Source organism: Protomyctophum parallelum, assembly GCF_964188405.1.
Source record: "Protomyctophum parallelum genome assembly, chromosome: 5".
NCBI lineage: Eukaryota > Metazoa > Chordata > Actinopteri > Myctophiformes > Myctophidae > Protomyctophum > Protomyctophum parallelum.
The window spans coordinates 43,671,721-43,696,490 of NC_139702.1; the positions used below are offsets into that span (position 1 = coordinate 43,671,721).

Below are 24,770 nucleotides of genomic sequence, written 5' to 3' on the forward strand. Positions count from 1 at the left end.
TTGCCATGAATGAGTCCATTGCAGGGAAAGCTGGCGGTAGCCCTGCTGGAGAATGGTGGTTTTTCATGGATGGAATCAATCCACCTCTTGTCTCATTCACAATGCCTTGGCTACTACATGTCTGTCGGACCTCATTGTCAGCACGCACGCGTGCACGCGCGCACACACACACACACACACACACACACACACACACACACACATGTCGCATTTATCCATTGACGTATCCCTCCTACGTATGTTCTTCCTTCCTCAACATCCTCCACAAACCTATACCTCATTTAAATTTAAGTGTTGATTTTTTTGCATGTGATTCTTTGCTCTCTCTTTCTTTATCCAATGTGTTCTTGCTTCTCCAACACAACACTTGTTCTCCAACACATATACAATGAAATACTCACCTAATGCTGCCTGCAGATTCCATGTTTAATTCCAGCGTGTGTAACCTACATTGTCTAAGTGACAGTGTTCATATTGTAAACATGGTCGCTAACGTGGTTTAGCGACTAGCACTTTGACAGCTCATCCATCGTAGCTTGTTTTCATCCATCGTAGCTTGTTTACAAGTGAAACGGACTTTCTGTGCAGAAACTGCCTCATCAAAATAAGCTTGTAATGATTAGTCAACACTAGTTTTATTTCTAAGTCTTCTTACAGGACGTTAACATCTCATTTGAGTTCCTTTTGAATGCCTGTCAGCATTCTCTAATAAATCCCTGTCTCTCAGCTGGTGCGCAAATGCGCCTCCATGCCTTTGATCTACCGCGCACCAAACACTCCAACACCAAACACTCGCACTGACGCACCGCTTGTGTGCACCCCTGGCTATGCAGGTCAAGCTTTCGCCCACCTCATAGCTGTCAATGTTATTTTGCATGGCTGTGGTGTTGAACACATAGTATCACATACACAGCTTAACGTCGGGAAAGTTAACACGAATGACCCACCCAGGTAATGTCAATAACACTAATGACCGTAGTCTTACCGTTGATTTCTCCCACTGTCATTTCCTCGTATTTCTAGTTTATTTAAATGTCATGCAAATTTGTCCAGTGCATAGCCTACTGCAGGCCTGGTTGGCTAGATTTAGAAGACAACTGATTGTTTATATGGAGAAATCCCGTCATTTAACATGCATCTCTATGGGGGAGAAGGACAGCTTGCCCTGTCTTCTCGCTGCTAACGTGCCTATTGGACAAGGACGGGTTGGGGAGGGGCTTAGCGAAGGACTAATTCCCCATAAATTTTTCCATAGACTTTTCAAAACATATTTATTTAAAGACCTGTAAGCCTCGGACAAAGCCAACAGCCGAGTTGACAAATCGTGACAATAAACACATTTGTTTGGGCCGAGCAAATAACTAGAACTGGTTTATTGTCATGATTTGTCAACTCGGCTGTTGGCTTTGTACGAGGCTTAGACTGCGACACTCTATAGCAGCAGTTTTCAACCAGTGGTCCTTGAGGGGGTTCCAGGTGGTCCCCATGATATGAAAAGGGTTGAAGACCACTGCTCTATAGTGTGTAGGGGAGTGATTTCAGACACTCGGTCTCTCTCTTTCTCTGTTCTGGAGTCGCATCAACAGGAAGCACTATAATTATGGATGATGCCCTGGGTTTTTAACTCGTCCTGTCTGGGGGTCAGTCAGGCTGGCCTGGGTCTCGGGGTTGAATGGAGGCAAAGCATATAGGGGGGAGGAGGGAGGTCGAGTCACGAACAAGAAGAAGAAGGGACAGAGGCGTGTGGCGAGAAGGGGGGGAGGTTTAAGTCCGTTTGTTTGCACGGAGACGAGGGCCCGCGGTATCTACTGCGGGGGGCTTTGGAATGCCACTCCGGCCAATGGGCAGCATTGTGTCGCATGGGGGGCGGAGGGGGTCATAATGGAAGTGGAAGGAGAACGAGGCCATTGTTTCCCCCGTCGGGCTCCGGGGACACTGAGACTCCTTTATGGGGACACTGAGGCTGCGTTGTGGGGACAGTATAGGGCCGCGCTGCATGCGGCCTGGGACACAGGGGAGCCAGTGTGTCCACTGAGGCCGCTCTGTGCCAGGGCCAGAGCCTGATTTGCCGCAGCTGGACCATTCTCCCCCTCCCCCCCACCTCCTCCTTGTCCTCCGCCTTTCCATCACTCAAATATGGCGGCCCCTCCCGTCGCCCTTCAAATGCCGCATTCACATGGGCATTCACACCAACAGCAAAAACCTGCTGGACGGCACGGAACTGTAAAAAAGACGGCAAAAACATTGATGCCGTCTGCCGTTAGCGCCGCCGGTTCTGGCTGCTGTTCCGTTTAGCGTCATGCTCCCGTCCACTAAAATGACTTCCGGTTTGCCATCTATTACGCTTGCCTGATCCCATAAGAATGCCGCATTAGTGAGTGTTCCTTCTCCCACCGTTCTAAAATGAGACTTCTTTTGACGTTTACAATATTCATTGCACGCATGACATGTATGTATCTTGTACGCAGTCTAGTACGTATGCATTGCATGCATCGCACACCCATAAATGGTTTGTGTCAGAAACATGAACGTATACTATGTAGCGCATTCCACACGCACGAACACTAGCATGTACACACATACACGCATACACGCACGCACGCAAGCACGCACGCACGCACGCACGCACGCACGCACGCACGCACGCACGCACGCACGCACGCACGCACACCAACAGTGAGTCCTCTGTTTCTCATGATGTTTGGAATCATGCCCCCCCCCCCATCAGCTAAGTGAGCAAGGCTTTTTGCTGACCGACATGCTGGGTTAACATGCTCAACATTCCTTCAGGAGGAGGAGACTATTAGGAGAGGAGACTAATAGTTCACTATTGTCATAACTTTCCAATGCTTGAAATATTCCTAATTTCCACTGCCTCAGTGTTGGGCAGTGAGGCCGACGTGACACTCAGCAAAAACAACGTCTAAATGTGGTTTAAGGACTTTTCTTTGTGCTGATACACTAGCTTCTGTTATGCTACGATGGAGTGCTACCGTATTTGATATTTGATCAATCAAATTAGCATATTATCTATTCTATGGGTTCTAAGTTCACGTAGTTGATAAGGTAATTACGCATAATACAAATTAATCACAGTAATCAGTGATCTCAATAAGCAATATAATAATACTGATAATGATAATAATACTAATAATAATAACGATAATAAATATAGCTGCAAGTTGTTTGGCATGTGCCGCATATGCGTATCGACATTTTATTGCTGACGGTTCATGAGCTAAGCCTGTTCAAAGTTTGCATTTTCAATGTGTTATTTATTTGAATTTATACTAATAATAATAATAATAATTGTATTTATAATTATAACACAATTGGCATTTGGCTATATTTAGAAGTAAGAATAAGCAGAATAGACACACATCAAACATTCATTAAAATATGGTATTTCTTATCACACTGATAATAGACATTATGTTGTCCATGTTGCAGTTATGCAGTATATATGCGTCTACATCTTCAACACAATTAATTTTGATATAAAGTCAGTCTGTTGAAAAAGATGTTACCAGTGAGTGATTTTTACAAAAAGCACTCACTAAAGTTTACAGTTTAATTAAAGTTTACAGCCGATTGGATTTCACAGAGCAACGGAGAAGGTGCACAATCTGCACATCGCACCATTTGGAGCAAGACTTTCAGAACATTTCAGTGTTAAAACCTTTTTTGGCTCAAACTCTCTCGTTTACTTTGTATTGTTGTCATGAGAAAATCCTTTCTATTGAAAGAGTTTCGCTTGAGTTTTCCCTCTTGTTCAAAGTCATTGGGTGTTTGACTTTGTTCAAGGAGTTTTATGGAGCAGTTCATAAGGTTCATTTTGAAACCAAATGCAGCGCAGCAGTCTAAAGGTTGAGCACAACAACAGAGTGCAATATTATGCTGATTGTGAATAATATATATAATGTATATGAGGGCAGTTGAATTGGAAATGACCTCTGGTCACCTCGCAGCATAGTTGCATTGAAAGCTGGTAGACTTCGTTTTAATTTGCTTTTTGCTTTTTGTTAGTCAACACGTTTCCATCTGTAGAGTGATCTGTAAAGTTGATGCAATGATTGATTAATTTGCTCTAATAATAATAATAAAAGACCAAATTATAATGTACATTGTGTAATTATCTCTGTGCACAATGTTTGCCGCCCGGTTACTGTTAGGGCCGATTCATACTCCTATTTTAGGCGCTGTAGTGCCGAAATGATTTCGGCTCGTCAGAAAATTTCAGTAGCACCGAAGAGCCGACTTTAGGACGGTACCCGCCCCCCCCCCCGAACCTCAAATGACGTCACATTGTAGGCTCTACAGCATTATCATCATTATTGGAGATTTGTTGTATACATTGTATAGGTTTCTTGAGGTATTGTCATTATTTAGCTGTTGTGTAATTGTAATTTGGTCACATGTACGATGTAGCATTGAAGTGTCGTTTTGTTTCTGCCGCTTGGCCAGTTCCCACTCGCAAAAGAGACTCGGTCTCAATGTGTTTTTTTTACTGGATAAAGTTTAAATAAATAAATTAAAGTAAAACAACTATACACAATTAATCATATAAGTGCTTTATACAGTTGTGCAACATGTCAGCCGCCCATTTGTTTTGTAAAGACACTGTTTGCTTATGAGCTGGATGGATGTTCTCATGTTTATCTAAGTTAATCCGACCTATATTTATTTATGGCGTGTGATGAATCATCGCAGAGAGACAGAGATAAGCCTATATGTTATGGTCTTTAATACTGGCTGTAAACCTTTATGATGCCTGGCTATGAGGCAGATAACAAACCATGACAACCACACTAACATGTGATGGACAGAGCCTTAGATATAGACAAGAGTTACGCAAACTGCGTTCACTCCATGGGGCTTCAGTCCAATGGCGGCTCTCCTACATAGACTATGCATTGAGCGTGGGGTCAACCAACTGGGTCAAGTCCTGGACCGGAAGTAGGCAGAAATGCATTGGACAGCTTTAATGATCTGAAATACCTTTTATTTTAAATTGTTTTGTAGTAATAGTAAAACATATTAAAGAGACTTTAGTTGTTACTGTACAATACTTTAAAACAGTTGTCATGTTGCACACATGCTTAAAATAGCTCAACATGAGCACTTGGTTTCTGTCCCCTCAACATGAGCACTGGGTTTCTGCCCCCTCAACATGAGCACTGGGTTTCTGCACCCTCAACATGAGCACTGGGTTTCTGCCCCCTCAACATGAGCACTGGGTTTCTGCCCCCTCAACATGAGCACGTGGTTTCTGCCCCCTCAACATGAGCACTGGGTTTCTGCCCCCTCAACATGAGCACTGGGTTTCTGCCCCCTCAACATGAGCACTGGGTTTCTGCCCCATCAACATGAGCACTGGGTTTCTGCCCCCTCAACATGAGCACTGGGTTTCTGCCCCCTCAACATCGCAACTCTTCTATTAGATGGCTCTGGTGATGGAGTCAACGGAGGGCTCATTCAACCTTTTTATTATAGGAAAGGATGGAGTTTATATTAAGTCCCTTTCTGCTCATATCAGGACAATTCTTTAGTATTATAAAACTTCATATTAATGGAACTTGACACATTTTTTGGACAGTTTATGACATGTTTGTGTTGTTGTGGTGTTTGGACATTCATTCTAGATGAGCTAGTATTGACCTTAAGCACACCGCTGCCAGCTTGCCAGCAAGGTGCTAACTAGGTGCAACTTCCCATTGACGGCCCATTCATCCAAACAGAAAAGTCCTATCTGATTGTATTAAACAACGTCAAACTCACCAACATTGCAGCCGTACGAAAAGCTTGAATTATCCTCTTTCAATCTGTAAAGTTTTTGCTTCTTAAAAATCCACCATAGACATGTTATGAGCTACTTCCTGTCAAGAAATTCTGTGCAGGTGTCCGAATTTGGGTGTGCTCGTTGGATATCACAGCCCTGCGTACCACCTGTTTTGAATTTGCACATAATGCAGCAGGCAGCAGGAGGTTGCTTTATTAAAAACTAGTGCTTCCAAACTCCAATACTTAGAAAGAAATGGACCTGCAAGGAATTTCTTGACAGGAAGTAGCTCATAACAAGTCTACAGTGGATTCTTTTATGAAACAAACACTTTTCAGATAGAAAGAGGATAATTCAAGCTTTCCGTTCAGCTACTATGTTGGTGAGTTTAATGTTGTTTAATACAATCAGATAGGACTTTTCTGTTTGGATGAATGGGCTGTCAATGGGAAGTTCTACAGTAGTGAGCACCTTGCACCACGGCAAGATGGCAGCGTTCTGCATAAAGTCAATAGACCCCTGCTGATGAAGCCACCGGGAAGTTGGTGACGACACTGAGGCAAATTTCGGTCGGATATGCATTCAGAGAGGGTCAAAGTTAGCTGTAATTTGTTTGATAAGCTTGAAACATATCTCTCTTTTCCCTCCGTTTCCCCGACAGGAATTTGAGACGTGGGTCAACGACACGGCGGAGCATGGCTTCGTTGTGGTGTCATTTGGAGCTGGGGTCAAGTACCTGTCACATGACATCGCTCACAAGCTGGCCGGAGCCTTGGCCAGACTCCCCCAGCACGTGGTCTGGAGGTACGGTATGCACTCGTCACTGTCTGTCACTCATTCATAGTCACTTAGTCACAGACAAGGTTCCCTGTAATGTGTGGACGCGCACGTGCCCGGAATGTGCATTATTATGTGGCACGCACACACGCACGCACACTGTTGCTGAAGCACCGCTCGGGGGGGTTGAGTGCTCGCTCAGCCCGATGAAATATTAGAGAGAACGTTGGTCACATAATGATCATGCAAATGTGCAGATTTTCATAATGATTCGTTTGTGCACTACCTGTAAGTCAAGGTTGAACTTCAATGACATTTCCAACAATGGCCTTTTTCTTTTATCATTTAACCCATTCAGGACGGGAACCCCTTTTGGTGTTTTAAGGGTTATGTTAAACTTTAGCTAATGAAAAATAGCAGATCTACATTACAAGCTCATAACGAGTAATAGTGATTGCATCGAATTTTCAATTAATCTAGTCCAACATATTTTAATGTTAAACTTTTGGGAATTAATCTGTTTAATTGTAGTCTCTCGAGACAGACTGTTGACTCTGTCAGTACATTCAATGAAGGTGGTTGGAAGTACATTTCCCATTCACTTGTCCGGAGCACGAGCACACAAATACATAATTTTAAATCAACTAAGTTGGTTTCGGTGAATACATGTTTACTTTGAATATTAGATGAATATTCTCATTTTACAAGTTAATAGCCCTTTCACTAGTACAGACCACGCATTCAATCAAACATCGTTTAACATGATAGAAGGCTTTCTTACCTTTATTTGTAGTTGTTACGTCCCCACCAAAGAGGTCCAGGTGTTATTTTGTGGAAAAGCGCATTATTGGCTATTTCCCCTAATATAAGCCCTCAATGAATTGAATTGAATTGCATTGAATTGAATGGGGCATTGGTGTTGTGCAAATTTGCTTATTTCCATCGTACATATCCTCTCTTCATAATGTAAATAGTATCCCAAGCGGCACACTTTACTACTTATTTCGTTGGAAATATGCGTATTAGCACAAAAACCCAAACTCCATTGAGGGCTTATATTAGGGGAAATAGCCAATAATGCACTTTTGCACAATATAACACCTGGACCTCTTTGGTGGGGACGTAACAACTACAAATAAAGGTAAGAAAGCCTTCTAGCATGGAATTCTCCTTTAACATTTATTTAGAAAAGAACAAAGGAACATGAAAAGGGAATGTTAGAGATTAGATGCGTATGAAAGGTAGAAGGCCGAGGAACCTGAAACTAGACAACAAATGTGAGTACAAGAAATGGGAGGGAGGGAGGGAGGGGGACGAGATACAATGTACAAAGTGACGGGTGAAACAAACGGGCATATATATACTCTCCCCTTACTGGAGCGAGGGCAGAGATACAGCGGAAAGCTTGACAGTTGCCATGGCAGCGAGGCCTTCGGTGAGTGGCGAGGGTGGAGCCAAGATCAGTTACCATGAGTAGGTAAATGGTGGAGTTAACCTGTGACTATGGTGGAGTTGGTTTGTGCTTGATACCTGAGGAAGGCCTTGGAATGGAATTAGCATGAAATAGGTAGTGGAAGTAACCAGCGATCTTATCTTGAAACTAAGCGTAGTCTTCCTCCTAAACATATGCTGTAGCAACTCCATAAAATGTCTGTGACCTTACATACATTTCGGGTATTCCAAATACACAGTCCTAGATCAGTCCCATCCATAATAATGTCAGACAATGTTGTTGCATTGTATACACACTCTGTATACATGATGTCATTGCCTATAGTCATCTCACTTATACTTGAAAAAGACTTAATAGTGTAAACGTTGTATGTCGTGCGCTGCAGTGTCGCTGAATACAAGTTTTCTGGAGCATCAAAGTGAGTTGCGAGCCCTTGTTTTCTTCTACGTTATCTGTCTTTACAGTTTGGCTCGTCACCAGGAATGGAGGACGTGCATTACATGTCCTATACAGAAAACATGAAACCAAGAGTCACTTGTCCAACGGACAAGTGACAACGGCACCGAGCGCTATGAGCTCGTAGATCTGCTATTTTTCAATAGCTAAAGTATAACATAATGCTTAAAACACCAAAAGGGTGTTCCCGTCCTGAATGGGTTAATTAATGCAATCAGATAGGACTGTTCTGTTTGGATACAGTATGTATGGGCTATCAAGGCCAGAAAGCAATGTAGGTTACTTTATGTACAGTATGTATGGGCTATCAAGGCCAGAAAGCACTGTAGGTTACTTTATGTACAGTATGTATGGGCTATCAAGGCCAGAAAGCAATGTAGGTTACTTTATGTACAGTATGTATGGGCTATCAAGGCCAGAAAGCAATATAGGTTACTTTATGTACAGTATGTATGGGCTATCAAGGCCAGAAAGCAATATAGGTTTTTTGCCACTCAGTAGTAAAGTAATGTAGGTTTTTGCCACTCAGTAGTAAAGTAATGTAGGTTTTTGCCACTCAGTAGTAAAGTAATGTAGGTTTTTGCCACTCAGTAGTAAAGTAATGTAGGTTTTTGCCACTCAGTAGTAAAGTAATGTAGGTTTTTGCCACTCAGTAGTAAAGTAATGTAGGTTTTTGCCACTCAGTAGTAAAGTAATGTAGGTTTTTGCCACTCAGTAGGCGTTCCCGGACTTCCCGCCTAACTTCGAGGTATGATGATGATGTCACATGCATATACCCTCTATAACCGGACGATTTGAAAAGGGCGGCATTTCTTCCTCGGCCTGGTACTAAGGCCACGACTTTGACCTGGCGGAGACAATAATTAACGGCGATAGCATGTGGTTAACATGTCACTATACAACCCCACCTGACCACGGCAATAAACAATGCATAGGTTAAAAACACATAATACAAAGAGAGAAAGAGAGAGAGAGAGAGAGAGAGAGAGACCAGTGTCTCGTTGGGAATGTTGGGAATCCCTCGCACTGTTTCCACGGATCTGTTATTCATTAACCCTTAGTGTGTGTGTGTGTGTGTGTGTGTGTGTGTGTGTGTGTGTGTGTGTGTGTGCGTGTGCGTGTGCGTGTGCTTGAGATCCATTTGACAACATTTGCAAGGATGTCATCACTGTGTGTGTGTGTGTGTGTGTGTGTGTGTGTGTGTGTGTGTGTGTGTGTGTGTGTGTGTGTGTGTGTGTGTGTGTGTGTGTGTGTGTGTGTGCGTGTACCAATGACATCATCGTTGGGAAATGGGGAGAGACAGAGAGTGACACGCAGCAACGGGCGTCAGGCTCGGGAATCGAACCTGCGACTCGCTGTCAGGTTGAATTAGGCCAGAATCTTGTTTGAAATGCCCATCGGTGATGTCACTGGTAGGCAGGTTTGGTCTAATCTGTGACACAGACTGGATGGACAGAAATGGATCCATAAGGATCATTAGTGAGGTGAAGATACTGTACTTTATGTTGAAAATGGGTGAAAGGTTCCTTAAATTGTCATGTTTGACCTTTGAAGACGAGCTGAGATGAAGGGTGTGTTTTTCACACTTTGGGGAAATACAGGTATCTATGGTCATATTGGGGACATATACAGTACCTGTATGCCCCCCAAAAAGAAGAAATTCCAATCATCCTGTCAGCAATGCATCTTGGAATGTAAACAAACATGTTTACAAAATATCTCTTTTCGTAAAATGTTTCCGAAGATATTTGAGGAATAGAATGGGCAATGCAGTTGATTCAGCACTTCTTACTTTAAATCAAATCAAATCAAATCAAATGTATTTATATAGCACATTTAAAAACAACTCTCATTGTACCAAAGTGCTTCACAAGGCAGAATATAGTGGAGTACAATACAATACAATACAATACAATACAATACAATACAATACAATACAATACAATACAATACAATACAATACAATACAATACAATACAATACAATACAGTGCAGAAGATGTCAACGTTGATATTCATCTTATCGTCTGGCTGCTGCAAGACTATCCTTGCACTAACGCCTAATCTGGCTACAGTATATCATTGGCAACATAAGGCCAAGGTACAGTATGTGACCCATGAATGGAAGGAAGAAGACGAGGTAAACAAAATGGTAACAAAAGCATTCCTTTTGCTTTGTCCTTAAATTACACCTAGTATAGGCTGTCAGCACTCAGCAGAAATGCTCAATGTGGGGATCCTACAGATACAAGATGCAGGCAGGTTTAGTGAGAGCATAAGGTGAGAAATGTACCCATTCAGGACGGGAACCCCTTTTCGTGTTTTAAGCATTACTTTAACCATTGAAAAATAGCAGATCTATAAGCTCATAGAGCGGCACCGAGTGCCACGCTACGAGCTTGTACATCTGCTATTTTTTTTTTAATCTTGAAAATCGACCTCAGTCCTAAACGGGTTAAAATTTTACCTGTTTAGGACTGAGGTCGATTAACCTTAAATAACCTTTAACCTTAAATCATGTGATCACAGTCCTGCAGCCCATCACCCCATCATGGACACCCTAAAAAGGAAGGTCTGTGTTCAGTCTGGCTTTGGTTGGCTCTCGCAGGTCTTCGAGCCCGGCTAAAGGGAGCGAGAGAGACTAAAAGCTAAGAGAATCGTGTCATTGATTATCAGTGAGTCAATGTTGGCTTTGACTGGACACAGTGAATAGTTGCTTTGTTGAAGAGAACGGGAGATAAGAGAATTTTGGTTAAAAGGAGGAGAAACCGACAGAGGGATAGATGGGGGAAGTAATGTATGCATACAGATGTATTGTGTGGTGCCGCCTGCACTGGAAAAAAGCTTTGAGTCTCTCTCTCTCTCTTGCCTCTGTGCACTTTTGTACGTGCTAAAAAGGGTAAGGTTGCGAGCACGCATCCGCTTGGGTGACAGCAGACTGCTGGGCGAGCACTGGCGCTTTGGCATGGGGGGTCAGATCATCAACATTTGGAATGAATTCTGTACTGGCCCTATATGGAGCGTGTCTTGAGTGTACAGGGTTTGATGAGGTCAGATCAACATAACAGGTCAGCTCCATATATGCAGATCTAAGGGTTTGAGGTCGGATGTAGAGTTGCTGGCCGGCTCCATATATGCAGATCTAGGTGATGATCCAGTCTTCTCCATGTATGGTTAACCAGGGTTAGAAAATCCATTGTATAAATGTAACTCTTGAGGGTATAGAAATGAATCAATCCTCCTACCACAGGTCCATTTTTACATCTTTGGGGTTCAAATAACACTGGATTTGAAACTTCTTTGAAACCGGATTGTCCTTGTTGGGATCAGTACACGACGACTACAGTATACTGTATATACATGTACTGACACTATATAGGCTTTGAGATTTATCTTCTTGTGTGCGTGGTCTGTTTTGTCCACCACAACATACCGGAGAAACTATAAGGGCTCATCCTGTGGAGATATTAAAACGGCTACGATTTTCGTACCGGATGTGGAGCACACAAGGACACGTGTGTGTTGTTGTTGTTGGGGCAGCAGACCAGTGATCTGCTTGGTGCGTTCATGTTGAACACTGTGTTAACAATGGCTAGTTTTACCCCGAATGGAATTGTAGGCTTTGATCTCTAGTATCTATAAGTGCTCTGTACGTGCATCTGTAATCCACGTAACCTGAGAACCGTTCGTCCCAGCGACTTCAACTTCAACACATGTGTTCCACAGTCACACCACCACAGGGGGTGCAGTGTCCAGCCTTGAGTCGGTCGGACCCACGGTTGTCCAGAACCGCCACAAAAGGCCTCTTCCCGGGCTCTGGACAGAGGCCGATTGTTATAAACGTCAGAGGTGTCCATGGACACTGTCGAAGAAATAATGGACCTTGATTGAAAACCACCGATGTATGACATTGTATGACAATTGCATTCAGCAACAAGGGTTGAAATTGGGGGGGGTATAAGTACCTAATGACATACTAACGTCATTCATGTGCAGGGGGTGTACTTGTACATCAATCTGCCTCACGCCAAGGAAATAGGAGATCGTCTCCTGACCTATTGGCCTCATGCCATGGGAACAGTTTGTTCTCAAGGCTACTTCTACAACCACATATACTACTGGTGCTAATATTACTGTCATTAGACCGACAACCTACCTCAAACCCTAACCTAAACCTAACCGCAAGCACGGAGCAGCGCATGTTCGACCGGTCCGCATGTTGGACCGTTGTTTCCGCATTTTGGTCTCTTGGTGTGTCTAATCTGCGTGTGCATCCCAATATTACGGCTTTATAGTCTTAATATGGTGGTTTTCAACCAGTGGTCCGGAGACCACCACCATTTAGGATTATCCCTGTAAGAACCGGATATATTTCTACTTGCAAAAAAGACATTTCTACTAGGAATTATCAGAGGAAATGAATAAAGTTAAAAGTTATTTGCAAATTTAATAAATTAAAATTTTACATTTGGGGGATATCTTTCACAATAATAAATAAAACATGTTCTAGACATTCTAATGATCACAAAAAAAACATATATTACAGTTATTTTACTTACTTTTATCAGGGTTAAAGGTCAAAGGTCATAGGTTAAAAATTGTTCAAAGATTCCAGAGATTTTTAATTTGTGTGAATTTCAGCCTCTGTGACCAATGGCATTGCAATGAACATCAATGATGACGTTTCGGTGAAAAAATAACAGGGAAAAAAAACATTTATTTAATGACCACGTGTTCAACGTGCGTTCAACGCTTGGAGATGCATCTGATGTCTTGTTCTATAGAAATAGTTGGATTAAACGAATGAACGATTTTTAACCGTGGTCTTTCTATCTGTCTTTGTCTGTCTGTACCCTCTCTCTCTCTCCCCCACCCCCCTCTCTATCTCTCTCTCCCCCTCTGTCTCTCTCCCTCCATCTCTGTGTTGTAGGTTCTCTGGAGTTCGTCCTAGTAACCTGGGCAATAACACCAAGCTTGTTGAATGGATGCCTCAGAATGACCTGTTGGGTAAGTCCTGACAGAAACACAATGGCCGTCTTGCAAACTGTCATACCGGCTTATATTACTGGTGTACAAAGTAGAAAGTACAAAGTATATAAAACTAAAAATACCAAACAACATAACAATCAAAGTACAAAAAAATGCCAAAAACACCTGGGTGCCCCGTCTGTATGGGTGCTCGTCGTGTGTCCTGGGTGCCCGAGCGAGAAGGCACGTGCAGGATCGACGTCTATGGTTAATGGAGTAGTTCACCCCCAAAATAAGACTAATTTTCTATCAAGTACATGTGCCACGAAGCCTTGGATTCATGTTGTTTTTGTCACATTCCAAAAGCCCATAGTTTGAAGACCAGTGACGATGACCTGATCATAGTCTCCTACCATATAGTTTCAAAGGAGACATCATCAGATTAGTGGCTAGGAATGTGACAAAACTAATTAAAGAATCTCCATGAATTCAAGCCAGGCTTCATGGCGTGTGTAATAAGTGGACATATTGTTTTTTTGGGGGGGAATTACTTCTAAATAAAACAACAATAACAACAACACCAGCAACCTGCTGTGGGTTGAGCTGATGAACTAACTGTTCTATTTGACACTCACAGCAGCTGTAGTAGTAAATGCGTTGGGCATTTTGTGTAGATGAACATGTAACATGTGACCAAGAAGAACATGTAATACATCACTTATTGAACGAGTCAATGATTCACAGACACCTACACACACTGAGGCAGTCCCCGGTTTTCACCACAGTCTGAAAAGTGAAAACTCACCTTTCTTTTAAACTCTTCCTGAATCCTCACCCCATAACATTCCTCGTATCATTCTTTCCATTCACTTCTTGTTGTCTATTTTTGATAGATTCGGTACATGTGAGTTAATACTTGGTCACAAACTTCACATGTTGTTATTTAGATCGACATGCTACTTTGTAGATCTTGCTTTATGTGTATTTTTGTTCACTAAGGAAAGGGACATGCCATTTACTCTGATCTTGCACTAAGTTGCTCATAAAATGCCTACAGGTAGGATATATCATTGTAAATTGTACACACATAGATTTTGTTTGCCTAGCTAGCAGGTGTAAAGACATTTCTGAGAGGCATTAGCCACTCCTATGTCCAGCTTTAAGGGTCTGTGTAAACACAAACATTGAAGACAAAAGTGTGTAAACACAAACATTGAAGAGAATGAGAATTGGCCAGAGAATGAGATGATGTATGATGACTTATGACGATAAGAGCGCCCTTCACTTCAAACGGGTGTGATTTTTGAGGGGCGCTAGCCCATTGACAATGGATGGAGAATTTACGCCATATAAATATGTGTCTGAGCAAATCAGTATTTTTGTCCTACACAATTCAATCCCATTCCAGGCAATGAATGGAGAATCTTACGTCATAGGGCTGTATTTTGCCTGTATTTTGTCTTAAGTACCAGGTCTTATTACCTAACTTGAGTAAACTAAAGACCTGGAGGCGTGATCAATGCTTTTTGGCCACTCAGAATAGCCAAATGGCATTGATCACTTTACTCAAGTTAGGTAATAACACCTAGTACATTACTTTCATAATGCCTATTTTACGCCCTGATGATGTACGATGATAAGAGCGCCCCTTACTTCACACGGGAGTGATTTTATTTATTTATCTATGTGAGGTTTGTTAATGGCTAGTAGGAAGTATGCTAAGTACAGAGTTAGGAGATATACTGTGGGGCATCGTTGTTGTTATTATCTGGTTCATAGTTGCCCTGTAATTCTTAACAAAAACCATTAGGAGTTGGAATTATGGTACTTAAAATTGTAAAATATGAAAAATACTGTTTAATATTGAATGTGAAAATGATTGCAAACATTGTATGAACTGTGGGTGAATTGATTTCACTCATGGGACCCAGCTGTGATCTGTCGCCTTCGCTAGCCTATATATATCTCACCTTTTGTCAGACATACTCTGCTGAGGAAGGCCGACGTGCCGAAACGCGTCCGACCGTTTCCCTAGGTACGCTTTAATGAGCACTGTGTGCTCATTAAAAATATATATATGTTCATAAGAAACTATACTCAAGAGAGTGCGGATATTCCTTTCTTTTTCATTTCCCTGTAACATTGTTGTTTTTGGCAGCAAAATTTGATTTTAGTTTTAGTCATAGTCTCTTCAATAGTTTTAATTTAGTTTCAATCACATTTTAGTCACCTGGAATGTTTTAGTGTTTAGTCTAGTTTTAGTCGACTAAATATCATAAGACTTTAGACGAAAGTTGAATTACAGTCTACAGTTGATTTAGTCGACTAAAATGTATTTTGGTGGGCCTTGATGCCGTCATAAATGACTGTTTTTACACTTGCTGAAAATAGCCGATCTACAAGCTCACAACGCGTCGCAGCGCGTTGTGAGCTTGTAGTGTAAAAAAAAATCACACACGTGTGAACTGAGTGGTGCAATTCACCCCCCCCCCCCCTCTCTCTCTCTCTCTCTCTCTCTCTCTCTCATTAGAGACACAGCACCTACCCTCTCTCTGTTTCTGGCGCCCCCTACTGGTATAAATAAGTCACATACTCGTGCTCATAGTTACAGGTTCACAGGTACACAGGTACACAGGTACACAGGTACACGGACATTGCAAGCTGGATGTAGGAGTGGTTGCACCACTCAAAAAAGGTGTAAAATGACTTATACTGGATCTCTTGTCCACTAGTCCCTTCCTAACATTTTATTCTAGTTTTTATTTGTCGTCGAAATTGTCAGTATATTTAGTCTTAGTTTTGGTCATCACAGCTTAGTTTCCAGTTAGTTTTCATCAGTGGGTTTGCCCTGTAAAATAATTGTTCTCCCATATACAGGCCACGCCAACACCCGGGCCTTCCTGAGCCACGGTGGCCTGAACAGCATCTACGAGGCCATGTACCACGGTGTGCCGGTGGTGGGCGTGCCCCTCTTCGGAGACCACTACGACACAATGACCCGCGTGGCCGCCAAGGGCATGGGCATCATGCTGCACTGGAAGACCATGACCGAAGAAGACCTCTACACCGCCTTGACCAGCATCATCCAAGAGAGCAGGTTGGACTTTTTTATCCCACGATTTTGTAACCCATTTTTCACCCCTAGTGTCAATTATCTAATGTGATCCTGGGCCCTCCGCCAACCTGGGGAGAGCAACGGACTTGAACTCATGCTTCCTTCATGCATGAGTGTCCAAGTCGCTCCTTTACACCTGACAGGGGGGAGTTTCCCTGGTTGGACGTAATGCGTGGAAGGAACACGTTATTCCAACCAGTTACTTTCCCCTCCATCAGGCTGGCCAGGGGGAGGCAGTTTAGAAACCAGGATTACTGCATGCTTTTTGTGAGGGTACCTACAGGACCCTAGGCATAGGGAAATGGGGAGAACATGCAAACTCCACAGGTTGGGCTTCTATAGGCCTTCTATAGGCCCTTTTTGTATCAAGGGCCCACCATTTGATGAGATTTAGCCTCAGACCTTGAACTTTGAATATTTCGTTGGCAAACGATCAAAATAACAATTCATCTACATTCCCTAATTGTGTAGACTTCTTGTAAATTAAGGAATGCAGATGTTTAACAATAATGTAAGTCTTGAGAGCGTAACATGAAACATCTCATTTTACACTCTCAAGAGTTCAGGATCTCTAGGGGTCCATTTGGTTACTAACTCTCCATAATTTGGCCGGGGACCACCTGGAACCCCCTCAAGGACCACAGGTGGTCCCCGGACCACTGATTAAAAAAGAAAACCACGCGCGCGCACACACACACACACACACACACACACACACACACACACACACACACACACACACACACACACACACACACACACACACACTTATACACACACGATACACACACACCATAGAATTGTACAGGTTCACACTTCACTTTGTGTGAGATTCAGCCACAATGTGCTGCACAGAGTTTGTTCTGTTTTTGGATATCATTGCCATCTAGTGACGACTTGTGGCATCACATGCTGGAGTTTCCCCAAAACAGGGACCAGCAAGCCACACACACACACACACACACACACACACACACACACACACACACACACACACACACACACACACACACACACACACACACACACACACACACACACACACACACACACACACACACACACACACACACACACACACACACACACACACACACACACACACACACACACACACACACACACACACTACTACTACTTGAGAGCTACTTTCAAAATGACCGGCTCAACAAGATCTACCCACCAAAAAATATATATATATCCTGAAAATAGTTTAAAGTTTGACCTGAAGGGGCATTGGAAAAACACTCTCGGAATGGAAAATAGAGGGGAAAAATGAAATGAATACTGTTTTGTATAACTTTGTAATGCTACTGACTTTTATGTGCAACACTCTTGAAAACAGTATTGCATTGTGGGTTTGAACTGACTATTATTTAATTATAATTATATTATTTTTAGGGCCATGTCATGTGGTCTATACCTGTACAGCCTTTGTGATTTACCTGTAGGTCACAATCTACCTTTTGGGGCATCCTTGGCCCCGGGTTCCAGGTGGTCCCCAGCTAAATGATGGATTATTAGAACCTTATTAGAACCTTAACTCTTGAGAGCATAAAATTAAACCAAATGGACCCGTACGGGTCCATTTGGTTTCATTTTACGCTCTCAAGAATTACATTATTGTTAAACGTCTGCCTTACTTAATTTACAAGAAGTCTACTATAGTCTAGTTCTGGGGCCTGCAAGGCTAAATCTCATCAGACAGTTGCTCTGTGGCTCAAACGCTGAATAAAATATTGAGCCTTGATAATGAAAAAGGTTTCTTAAAGCTCTCATTGGTGTGTTCCTTCCTCTAGGTACCGCCAGCGGGCCCTTGTCCTGTCCACCATCCACAAGGACCAGCCGGGCCACCCGGTGACCAGGGCCGTCTACTGGATCAGCTACATCCTGCGTCACCACGGAGCCGGCCACCTGCGCTCCGCCGTCTACGAGGTGTCCACATACCAGTACTTCCTGCTGGACGTGGTGGCCGTCGTGGCCGCCGCCATGGCCCTGACGCTCTTCACCCTCCACCGGATAGGACGGTTGTTGTTGAGGTCGAAGGTCGCCCCCGGAGGGGGCCAGAGGAGAGCAGCGGCGGCGGGGGGCGAGGTGGTCACTGCCGCCGCGGCCTCTAGGGATGACGATAGCATGGCCAATGGACACTGCCATAGTGACAACAGCAGCAGCAGCCTGGCCAATGGGAAGCACAACCGCAACGGCTCCCTGGTAAAAGAGAAGAAAACGAATTAAGTGTAAAAAAAAAGAAGAAGAAAAAAATGGCCGGGGGAGGGAGAAGGAGGAGGACGTTGTCCTTTTAGACTCTGATCTAGGTTCAGTTTAGTGTTTTTTTTGATAAAAGGATGAAACTCGTCAACGACAGAAGGAGATCTGATCCTAGGTTACGTCTACAGGCAACTGCTATAGCAACAGCAAACCCAGAGGAAACGCAATGCATCATGGATGTCAGAAAATGAAGCCTAATTCATGCGTTGTTGCACTGACTACGGCGTTGCGTTTCATCGCTTGGAAAAGCAGTTATTTGTGACCCGGCGTAACGTTGCCGCAACAACAAGGCGTCGTCGTGCAACAAAATAATGAATTAGGCTTTTTTTTTACGGGATTGGGTGCTCAGTCGGTCAGAACCTGTGTGTGTGTATTTGCAAGTGTGTGTATGTGTGTGTGCCGAGGGGAGTTTTAATGAAATGCAACATCTAACAGAAGCAGTTACAACAACAAGGACACCAAACCATTTAAAAAGACAAAGAAAAAGAAAAAAACTTAAAAAAAAACTAAAAAAAGAAATGCAAGCAGGAAAAACGCATTAGAGAACATTGATTTCACATGTGCTTCTTCTTCTCTCTCTCTCTCTCTCTCTCTCTCTCTCTCTCTGAATGCCAATCCGTTTTCCTTGAACAAAATAAGCACATAATGTTAAAGAATGTTTTAATTTAGAAGCTGATGCTTTTGATGGCAAGCAACGGCACTGTGTCACCCAAGTGCCTATAGTAAACTGTAAATAGAGGACAAGTCTATTTATTACTGTACAAAAGGTATTTTAATGATGGACAATTTAGCATGGCTTATTCTTAATTTATTATTTCATTTATCTCGGTTATTGTGATTTAATTATTACACACGCACACTCCCTTCTTTTTTTTAAACAAATGATGTTGTTCTGTCCATAATGTACGTAATAAATGCACAAATATAACGTACCGAGGTATATCCAATATACATCCAGTTGACTGATACATACCTGTACATTTCATACCATATCAGAATCGCTTGAAAAGAAAAACAAGGCTTCAATAGGAGTCTAGGACAGATTCATCCATTTCATCTACCGGCAATATAGTAGACTGTACGTCTATCACTATTAGCTGCCTGTAGAATCAATAATCTGCTGCTTCCGACACCGCCTAATTTGTTGATGAAGAAGATGTCGATAAAGATGTGTGGTTTCAAACCTGTTCTGCTCCAACCATTACATGTTTTCCCCCAAAATGCTCACTGTGTAGACTAGGGATACCGGTTGTCCGATCTAGATCAGAACTATTGACTATGACACTCAAGTAGTGTTGTAAAGACTGACTTTATTCCGTCTCTATAAATCGGTAAATATGTAGCTTATCAGCTATGTATTGCCAATGATATTGGCCATTATCGGCTCGTCGGCCTTCCTGTTCTCTAAAAGATATCGGTATCGGTCAACCTCTAATTATTTTCTACGTCAAAACCTCTTCCATTTCACATTTCCAAACATTGCCTACACTACAGTCAATCGGGGAACTTCCTTCCTACTTTTAACAGCGAGCTGAGGTCAATGTGGGACCAGCTCAGTTGGGGTTTAGTGGTTGGCAGTGCCTTGTGAATCCCCCCCATATGGGCCGTGCCTCCCTTATATACTTATCCCTCATATGAGTATCGATTGAAAGATTTCTTTTGCCACATCTCTTGCTTCCCACTGCATCCCTCCCTCCCAGTATGATTCATGTTCTCGTTCGTATTTGAGATGAATAGTTGTCCATTAATGACAGTCGAAGATGAGGAGCAAACCGGTCATAATATACAGTACGTACCTTCATTTAGAAACCCTTTTGGCTTCTCAGCTACCGGGTATTAAACTTGTCAAGGAAGCAACCAACCGTAACGGTTTTCTTTACGCTATACACACTAAGCAGGCCTATAGTGTATACTTAATTTTGAATGTGACTGGTGCAGTTTCTGCATAATTATCACCCTTTTTTAAAGGAAATATTTCCGTATACTGAAAGCGTGATTACTGGTGTGCATGTGTGTGGACTGTCTTGCGTGTGCTTAAGTCATTGAGCAGATTTAGGCCGGAATACCAGGGTATATCGACAATGCTTTGGCCCTGCCAGGTTGTCGTTATCATGAGTGTGTGGCTGTGCTAATAATTATTAAAAAGCATTCCAAGGAGTCATGCAATGGCAAGTTTCACCTTATGTTCAGACGGAGGTTATTTCAGCAAGACTGAGGTTGCCTTTATTAGTTTTCTCAGCTTTCCTCCACCTTTCCTCAACTTCACTAACTCCATGAGAATTCACACTGGGGTTTTCTCACAACACTTTGTGAATTATGGTCAATGATACATTATGTGAATCAGCCTGTCGGACGGTTTCTATGTCCAGAGTTGATTTTACAAAACAAAAATATTTCAAATTATTTTTTTGCGGATGTTATCTTCCATTGTTTTTTGTCATAATGATTACGCTTGGAATTGGCAGCTGCAAATTGCAGATGTCCGAGCAAAGAAAATGTTGCACTGTTACTAAAAAATCCACACGAGAGAGAAACACAAATGTAAAGTAAACAAAGTAAATGATTTGTTTTAACCAATCAGCATTGGGAGGCGAACTTCAAAAACCAACCAACCCACAAATTTAACGATGAAACGTTGAAGCTTCTTTTATGAAACACGACGAAAGAATCGACAAAATCTTTGCTTTTTCTCTGTGAGCTAACTGTGAGTCTTCCGATCCTAGCCCTGCCATGAACTAAGACTATATACTTGAATCTTAATCATCATCATCATCATCAACATCATTTCCATCTTCTTCGTCATTATCACCAAACAACTTCAACACTTCTTTATGGTAACGGGCTACAGGCGACACACAAGCTATGACCAGGGAACGGCGACAAAGGAAAAAAGTTAAACGAACTTTGTCAATAAAGGACTTTGTTTTTTGTATGATTTCAGTATTAACATTAGTGTAGTTATCATGGTAGCCTAGCCTCATCTTCTTTATGTATTGCGGTTGTCTCATATATCTCATCTCATCATTTATGTGTGTTTGAGCATCAACCCAAAAGGCCTTCTTCTAAATTATAGACGTTATAATTAGTCATTGTATTTAAGAAGCGCTTTTCTCGATACTCAGACACTTTACAGAAAAGAGAGAGGGGGAAATGCAGTATAAAAGGACAAAATGCTGACTCGTGCATTGTCCCTGTAATGTCCTCTCCTCTCTATTCTGTTGTCTTCACTCTCTCTCCATGACTGTCTCTTTGTCGCCTTTCTGTCTTTCTTGCAGAAGTGCTCCTTTTTTCATATACTTTTATTTAAAAAGTAAAAAAAAAATCTCCTCAATTGTCCCGTCATGTGTGTCCATGTTGTAAATACAATAATGTAAAACAAACAAAACTACTAATGCTAAATAAACATTACATATTTTGTTTGCATATTTGCATTGGACATTTGTTTTACCGTATATTTGTCATGTGTTGAGGTATTGTTTTATTTTCACTTGCACAAGAATATTTAAAAGTTATACACAGTCAATAAAACATGTGAAGGAGAATGTCCTTCAGGGGCTTGAGAACTGGCATTCTCCAGGAATATTTGTACATTAATAGGATAAAAAAATTACATCAACATTGTATATGCAGACAGATAATACAACATTAGACATGATATATAGGCTAGAGAAATAAACAAAATGGACAATATAACAGAAGAAAACAGCAGAACAAATCACAATAGTAACAGTAAAAGTCACAAAACGGTAAACCTCTAGGGAACATATTGAATGGACACCAGGTTAATTTGGCAGACCACAATGGGAAATAATTTTAGGAAAAAGTGATTTTAGAACCTTCTTGAATTGGTGATAAGACAACTCCCATAGATGAAAAGTCAGAGAATCCCATAATTTAGACCCTCTGAAGTCTGAAGCCTATATATTAAACCGAGTTTGAGACGTACGGTCCTTTTGGAGGACCTGCTCATTCACTTGTGTTTGTGGAATTGAACGCGATTCAAATTAATTGCAATACAGTTACGTCATTGAACAGTGGAAAGTATGTGTTTCGCCAAATAGTTGATTGAGAATTTTTTTTCACTTTGCATCGATACATAATAGTCACATTGAAAAACTACATTGAACAAAAGTTGAACAATAGGATGGGTTTGCAAACATCCACTGTACATAAAAAGTGATTATATTGTTGTTGTTGGGTGTATTATTTATAATAACAGCACTCTTGTCTGCATGTTCCTGGTATTCCTGTAGGCGAGGTGGGGTTCTATATAGTGGCCTAGCTGATCTGTTGGCTTCAGTAAAAGTGGCACCATCAGCATGCACCGTGCACTTAAACAGTAGAGAGAAAGTGTGAAGCACCCACTGGAAAAAGATATATAATAATAATGAGATTAAATGCCTCACGGCCTGTAGTGCTTCATCTCACTCTGCCTCTGCAGTGACTGAAAGATGCTTCCATCATTCAATCCACATACTGTACAGATATAGTAGTGTCAATTTAATTTCTATTCTGAGTTTCTTGTTTGTTCTTATTTTGTGTAGCCTCGGAAACCCAGACGTTTTTATTTCCAGGGAGAAATGTTGTGTGCCATTTGTTTGTTTTTTTGTGAGTACAGAAAGAGCTATGCTTGGCTGTTGGGGCGTTTTTTAATACTAGCCTATGCCCTATGTATCTCTCTCATGGCATGCTAAGGAAATCTTAGGGTCATGGTGCTTGTGTTAATTTTTGTAGATTCTTTTAATATTGGACATGAATAATATAAAAGACAGATCTAGCTAGCTGTTACCTAGGCTGCGTTTGGTAGGGGATGCATAAAGCTTATCTGAGTGGAATTGTTACTGAGCTGCTGAGAAGCTTGGCAGGTATCAAATGGTGGAATAATCTAAAGTGGCTAACGCACACACGCACACACTCATGCACACACGCACTCATGCACGCACGCACGCACGCACGCACGCACGCACGCACGCACGCACGCACGCACGCACGCACGCACGCACGCACGCACGCACGCACACACACACACACACACACACACACACACACACACACACACACACACACACACACACACACACACACAGTCAGGAACTTGGCCTGTACCTGTTGGATAGGGTTCTCTGATGTTGTATGCTCGCGGTGAGTGAAGACTCTGTAATAAAACACCCAACCTGCACCCCCCGCCTCACTGCGGCCCTGTTAATTATTCATACTGCTCACCTGCCGGCCTGCTGACAGCACACACACACACACACACACACACACACACACACACACACACACACACACACACACACACGCACACACACACACACACACACACACACACACACACACACACACACACACACACACACACACACACACACACACACACACACACACACACACACACACACACACACGCACGTGTGCAGACACAGTCAAATGTACATTCAGGTATGTCTGACTAACGTACGTTAATATTTCAGTTGTATTCTTTTGTTGTCACTGGTGGTGGCCAGGCCAAGCAGTTGACTCACTGAGGCAGCAGTATTCTTTCTTGGTTTGGGGAGCTGAGGGTCAGAGAAGGAGGAGGAGAAGGAAGTCCAGTTTGCTCATGGGGAATCTGATATGGCATAAAGCACAGTGGGCATCGCATTCACATGAGCCATTCATTCCCAAGTACCCCACCTTCCTCAAACGTTGTAAGTGCCGGTGCATTATCTAACCTGGCTGAGCCCTTAGGCTGAGCCCTACGTATACCTCAAAGGATCATGATGAAGAGTGGCTATTAAGCACTTAAGTGTTTGGACTAAGTGGGTTCATTGTGTGGGATCAGGAGAGACCCCCCCAGCCCTTATACTCACATGAGTTCATTTTATTTCATACACCAAGAGGCAATAAATATCAGAGGTGTTTACATGAGGCATACCAATTTATTGAAAAATGACAATACCTTTAGAAACAATA

The 24,770-nt window shown here is 42.3% G+C and overlaps 1 protein-coding gene across 1 annotated transcript in view; it reads left to right on the plus strand.

The window, feature by feature from the left end:
• ugt8 (UDP glycosyltransferase 8) overlaps positions 1-22,251 on the plus strand; it is a 34,411-nt gene extending 12,160 nt beyond the window's left edge. Inside the window, exons 3-6 of the mRNA XM_083764689.1 lie at positions 6,441-6,583; positions 13,395-13,471; positions 16,310-16,529; positions 18,347-22,251. Of these exons, the coding sequence (XP_083620815.1) occupies positions 6,441-6,583; positions 13,395-13,471; positions 16,310-16,529; positions 18,347-18,782 (876 nt within the window). The 3' untranslated portion in view covers positions 18,783-22,251. The remainder of the gene's footprint in view (positions 1-6,440; positions 6,584-13,394; positions 13,472-16,309; positions 16,530-18,346) is intronic.
• The last annotated feature ends 2,519 nt before the right edge of the window (positions 22,252-24,770 follow it).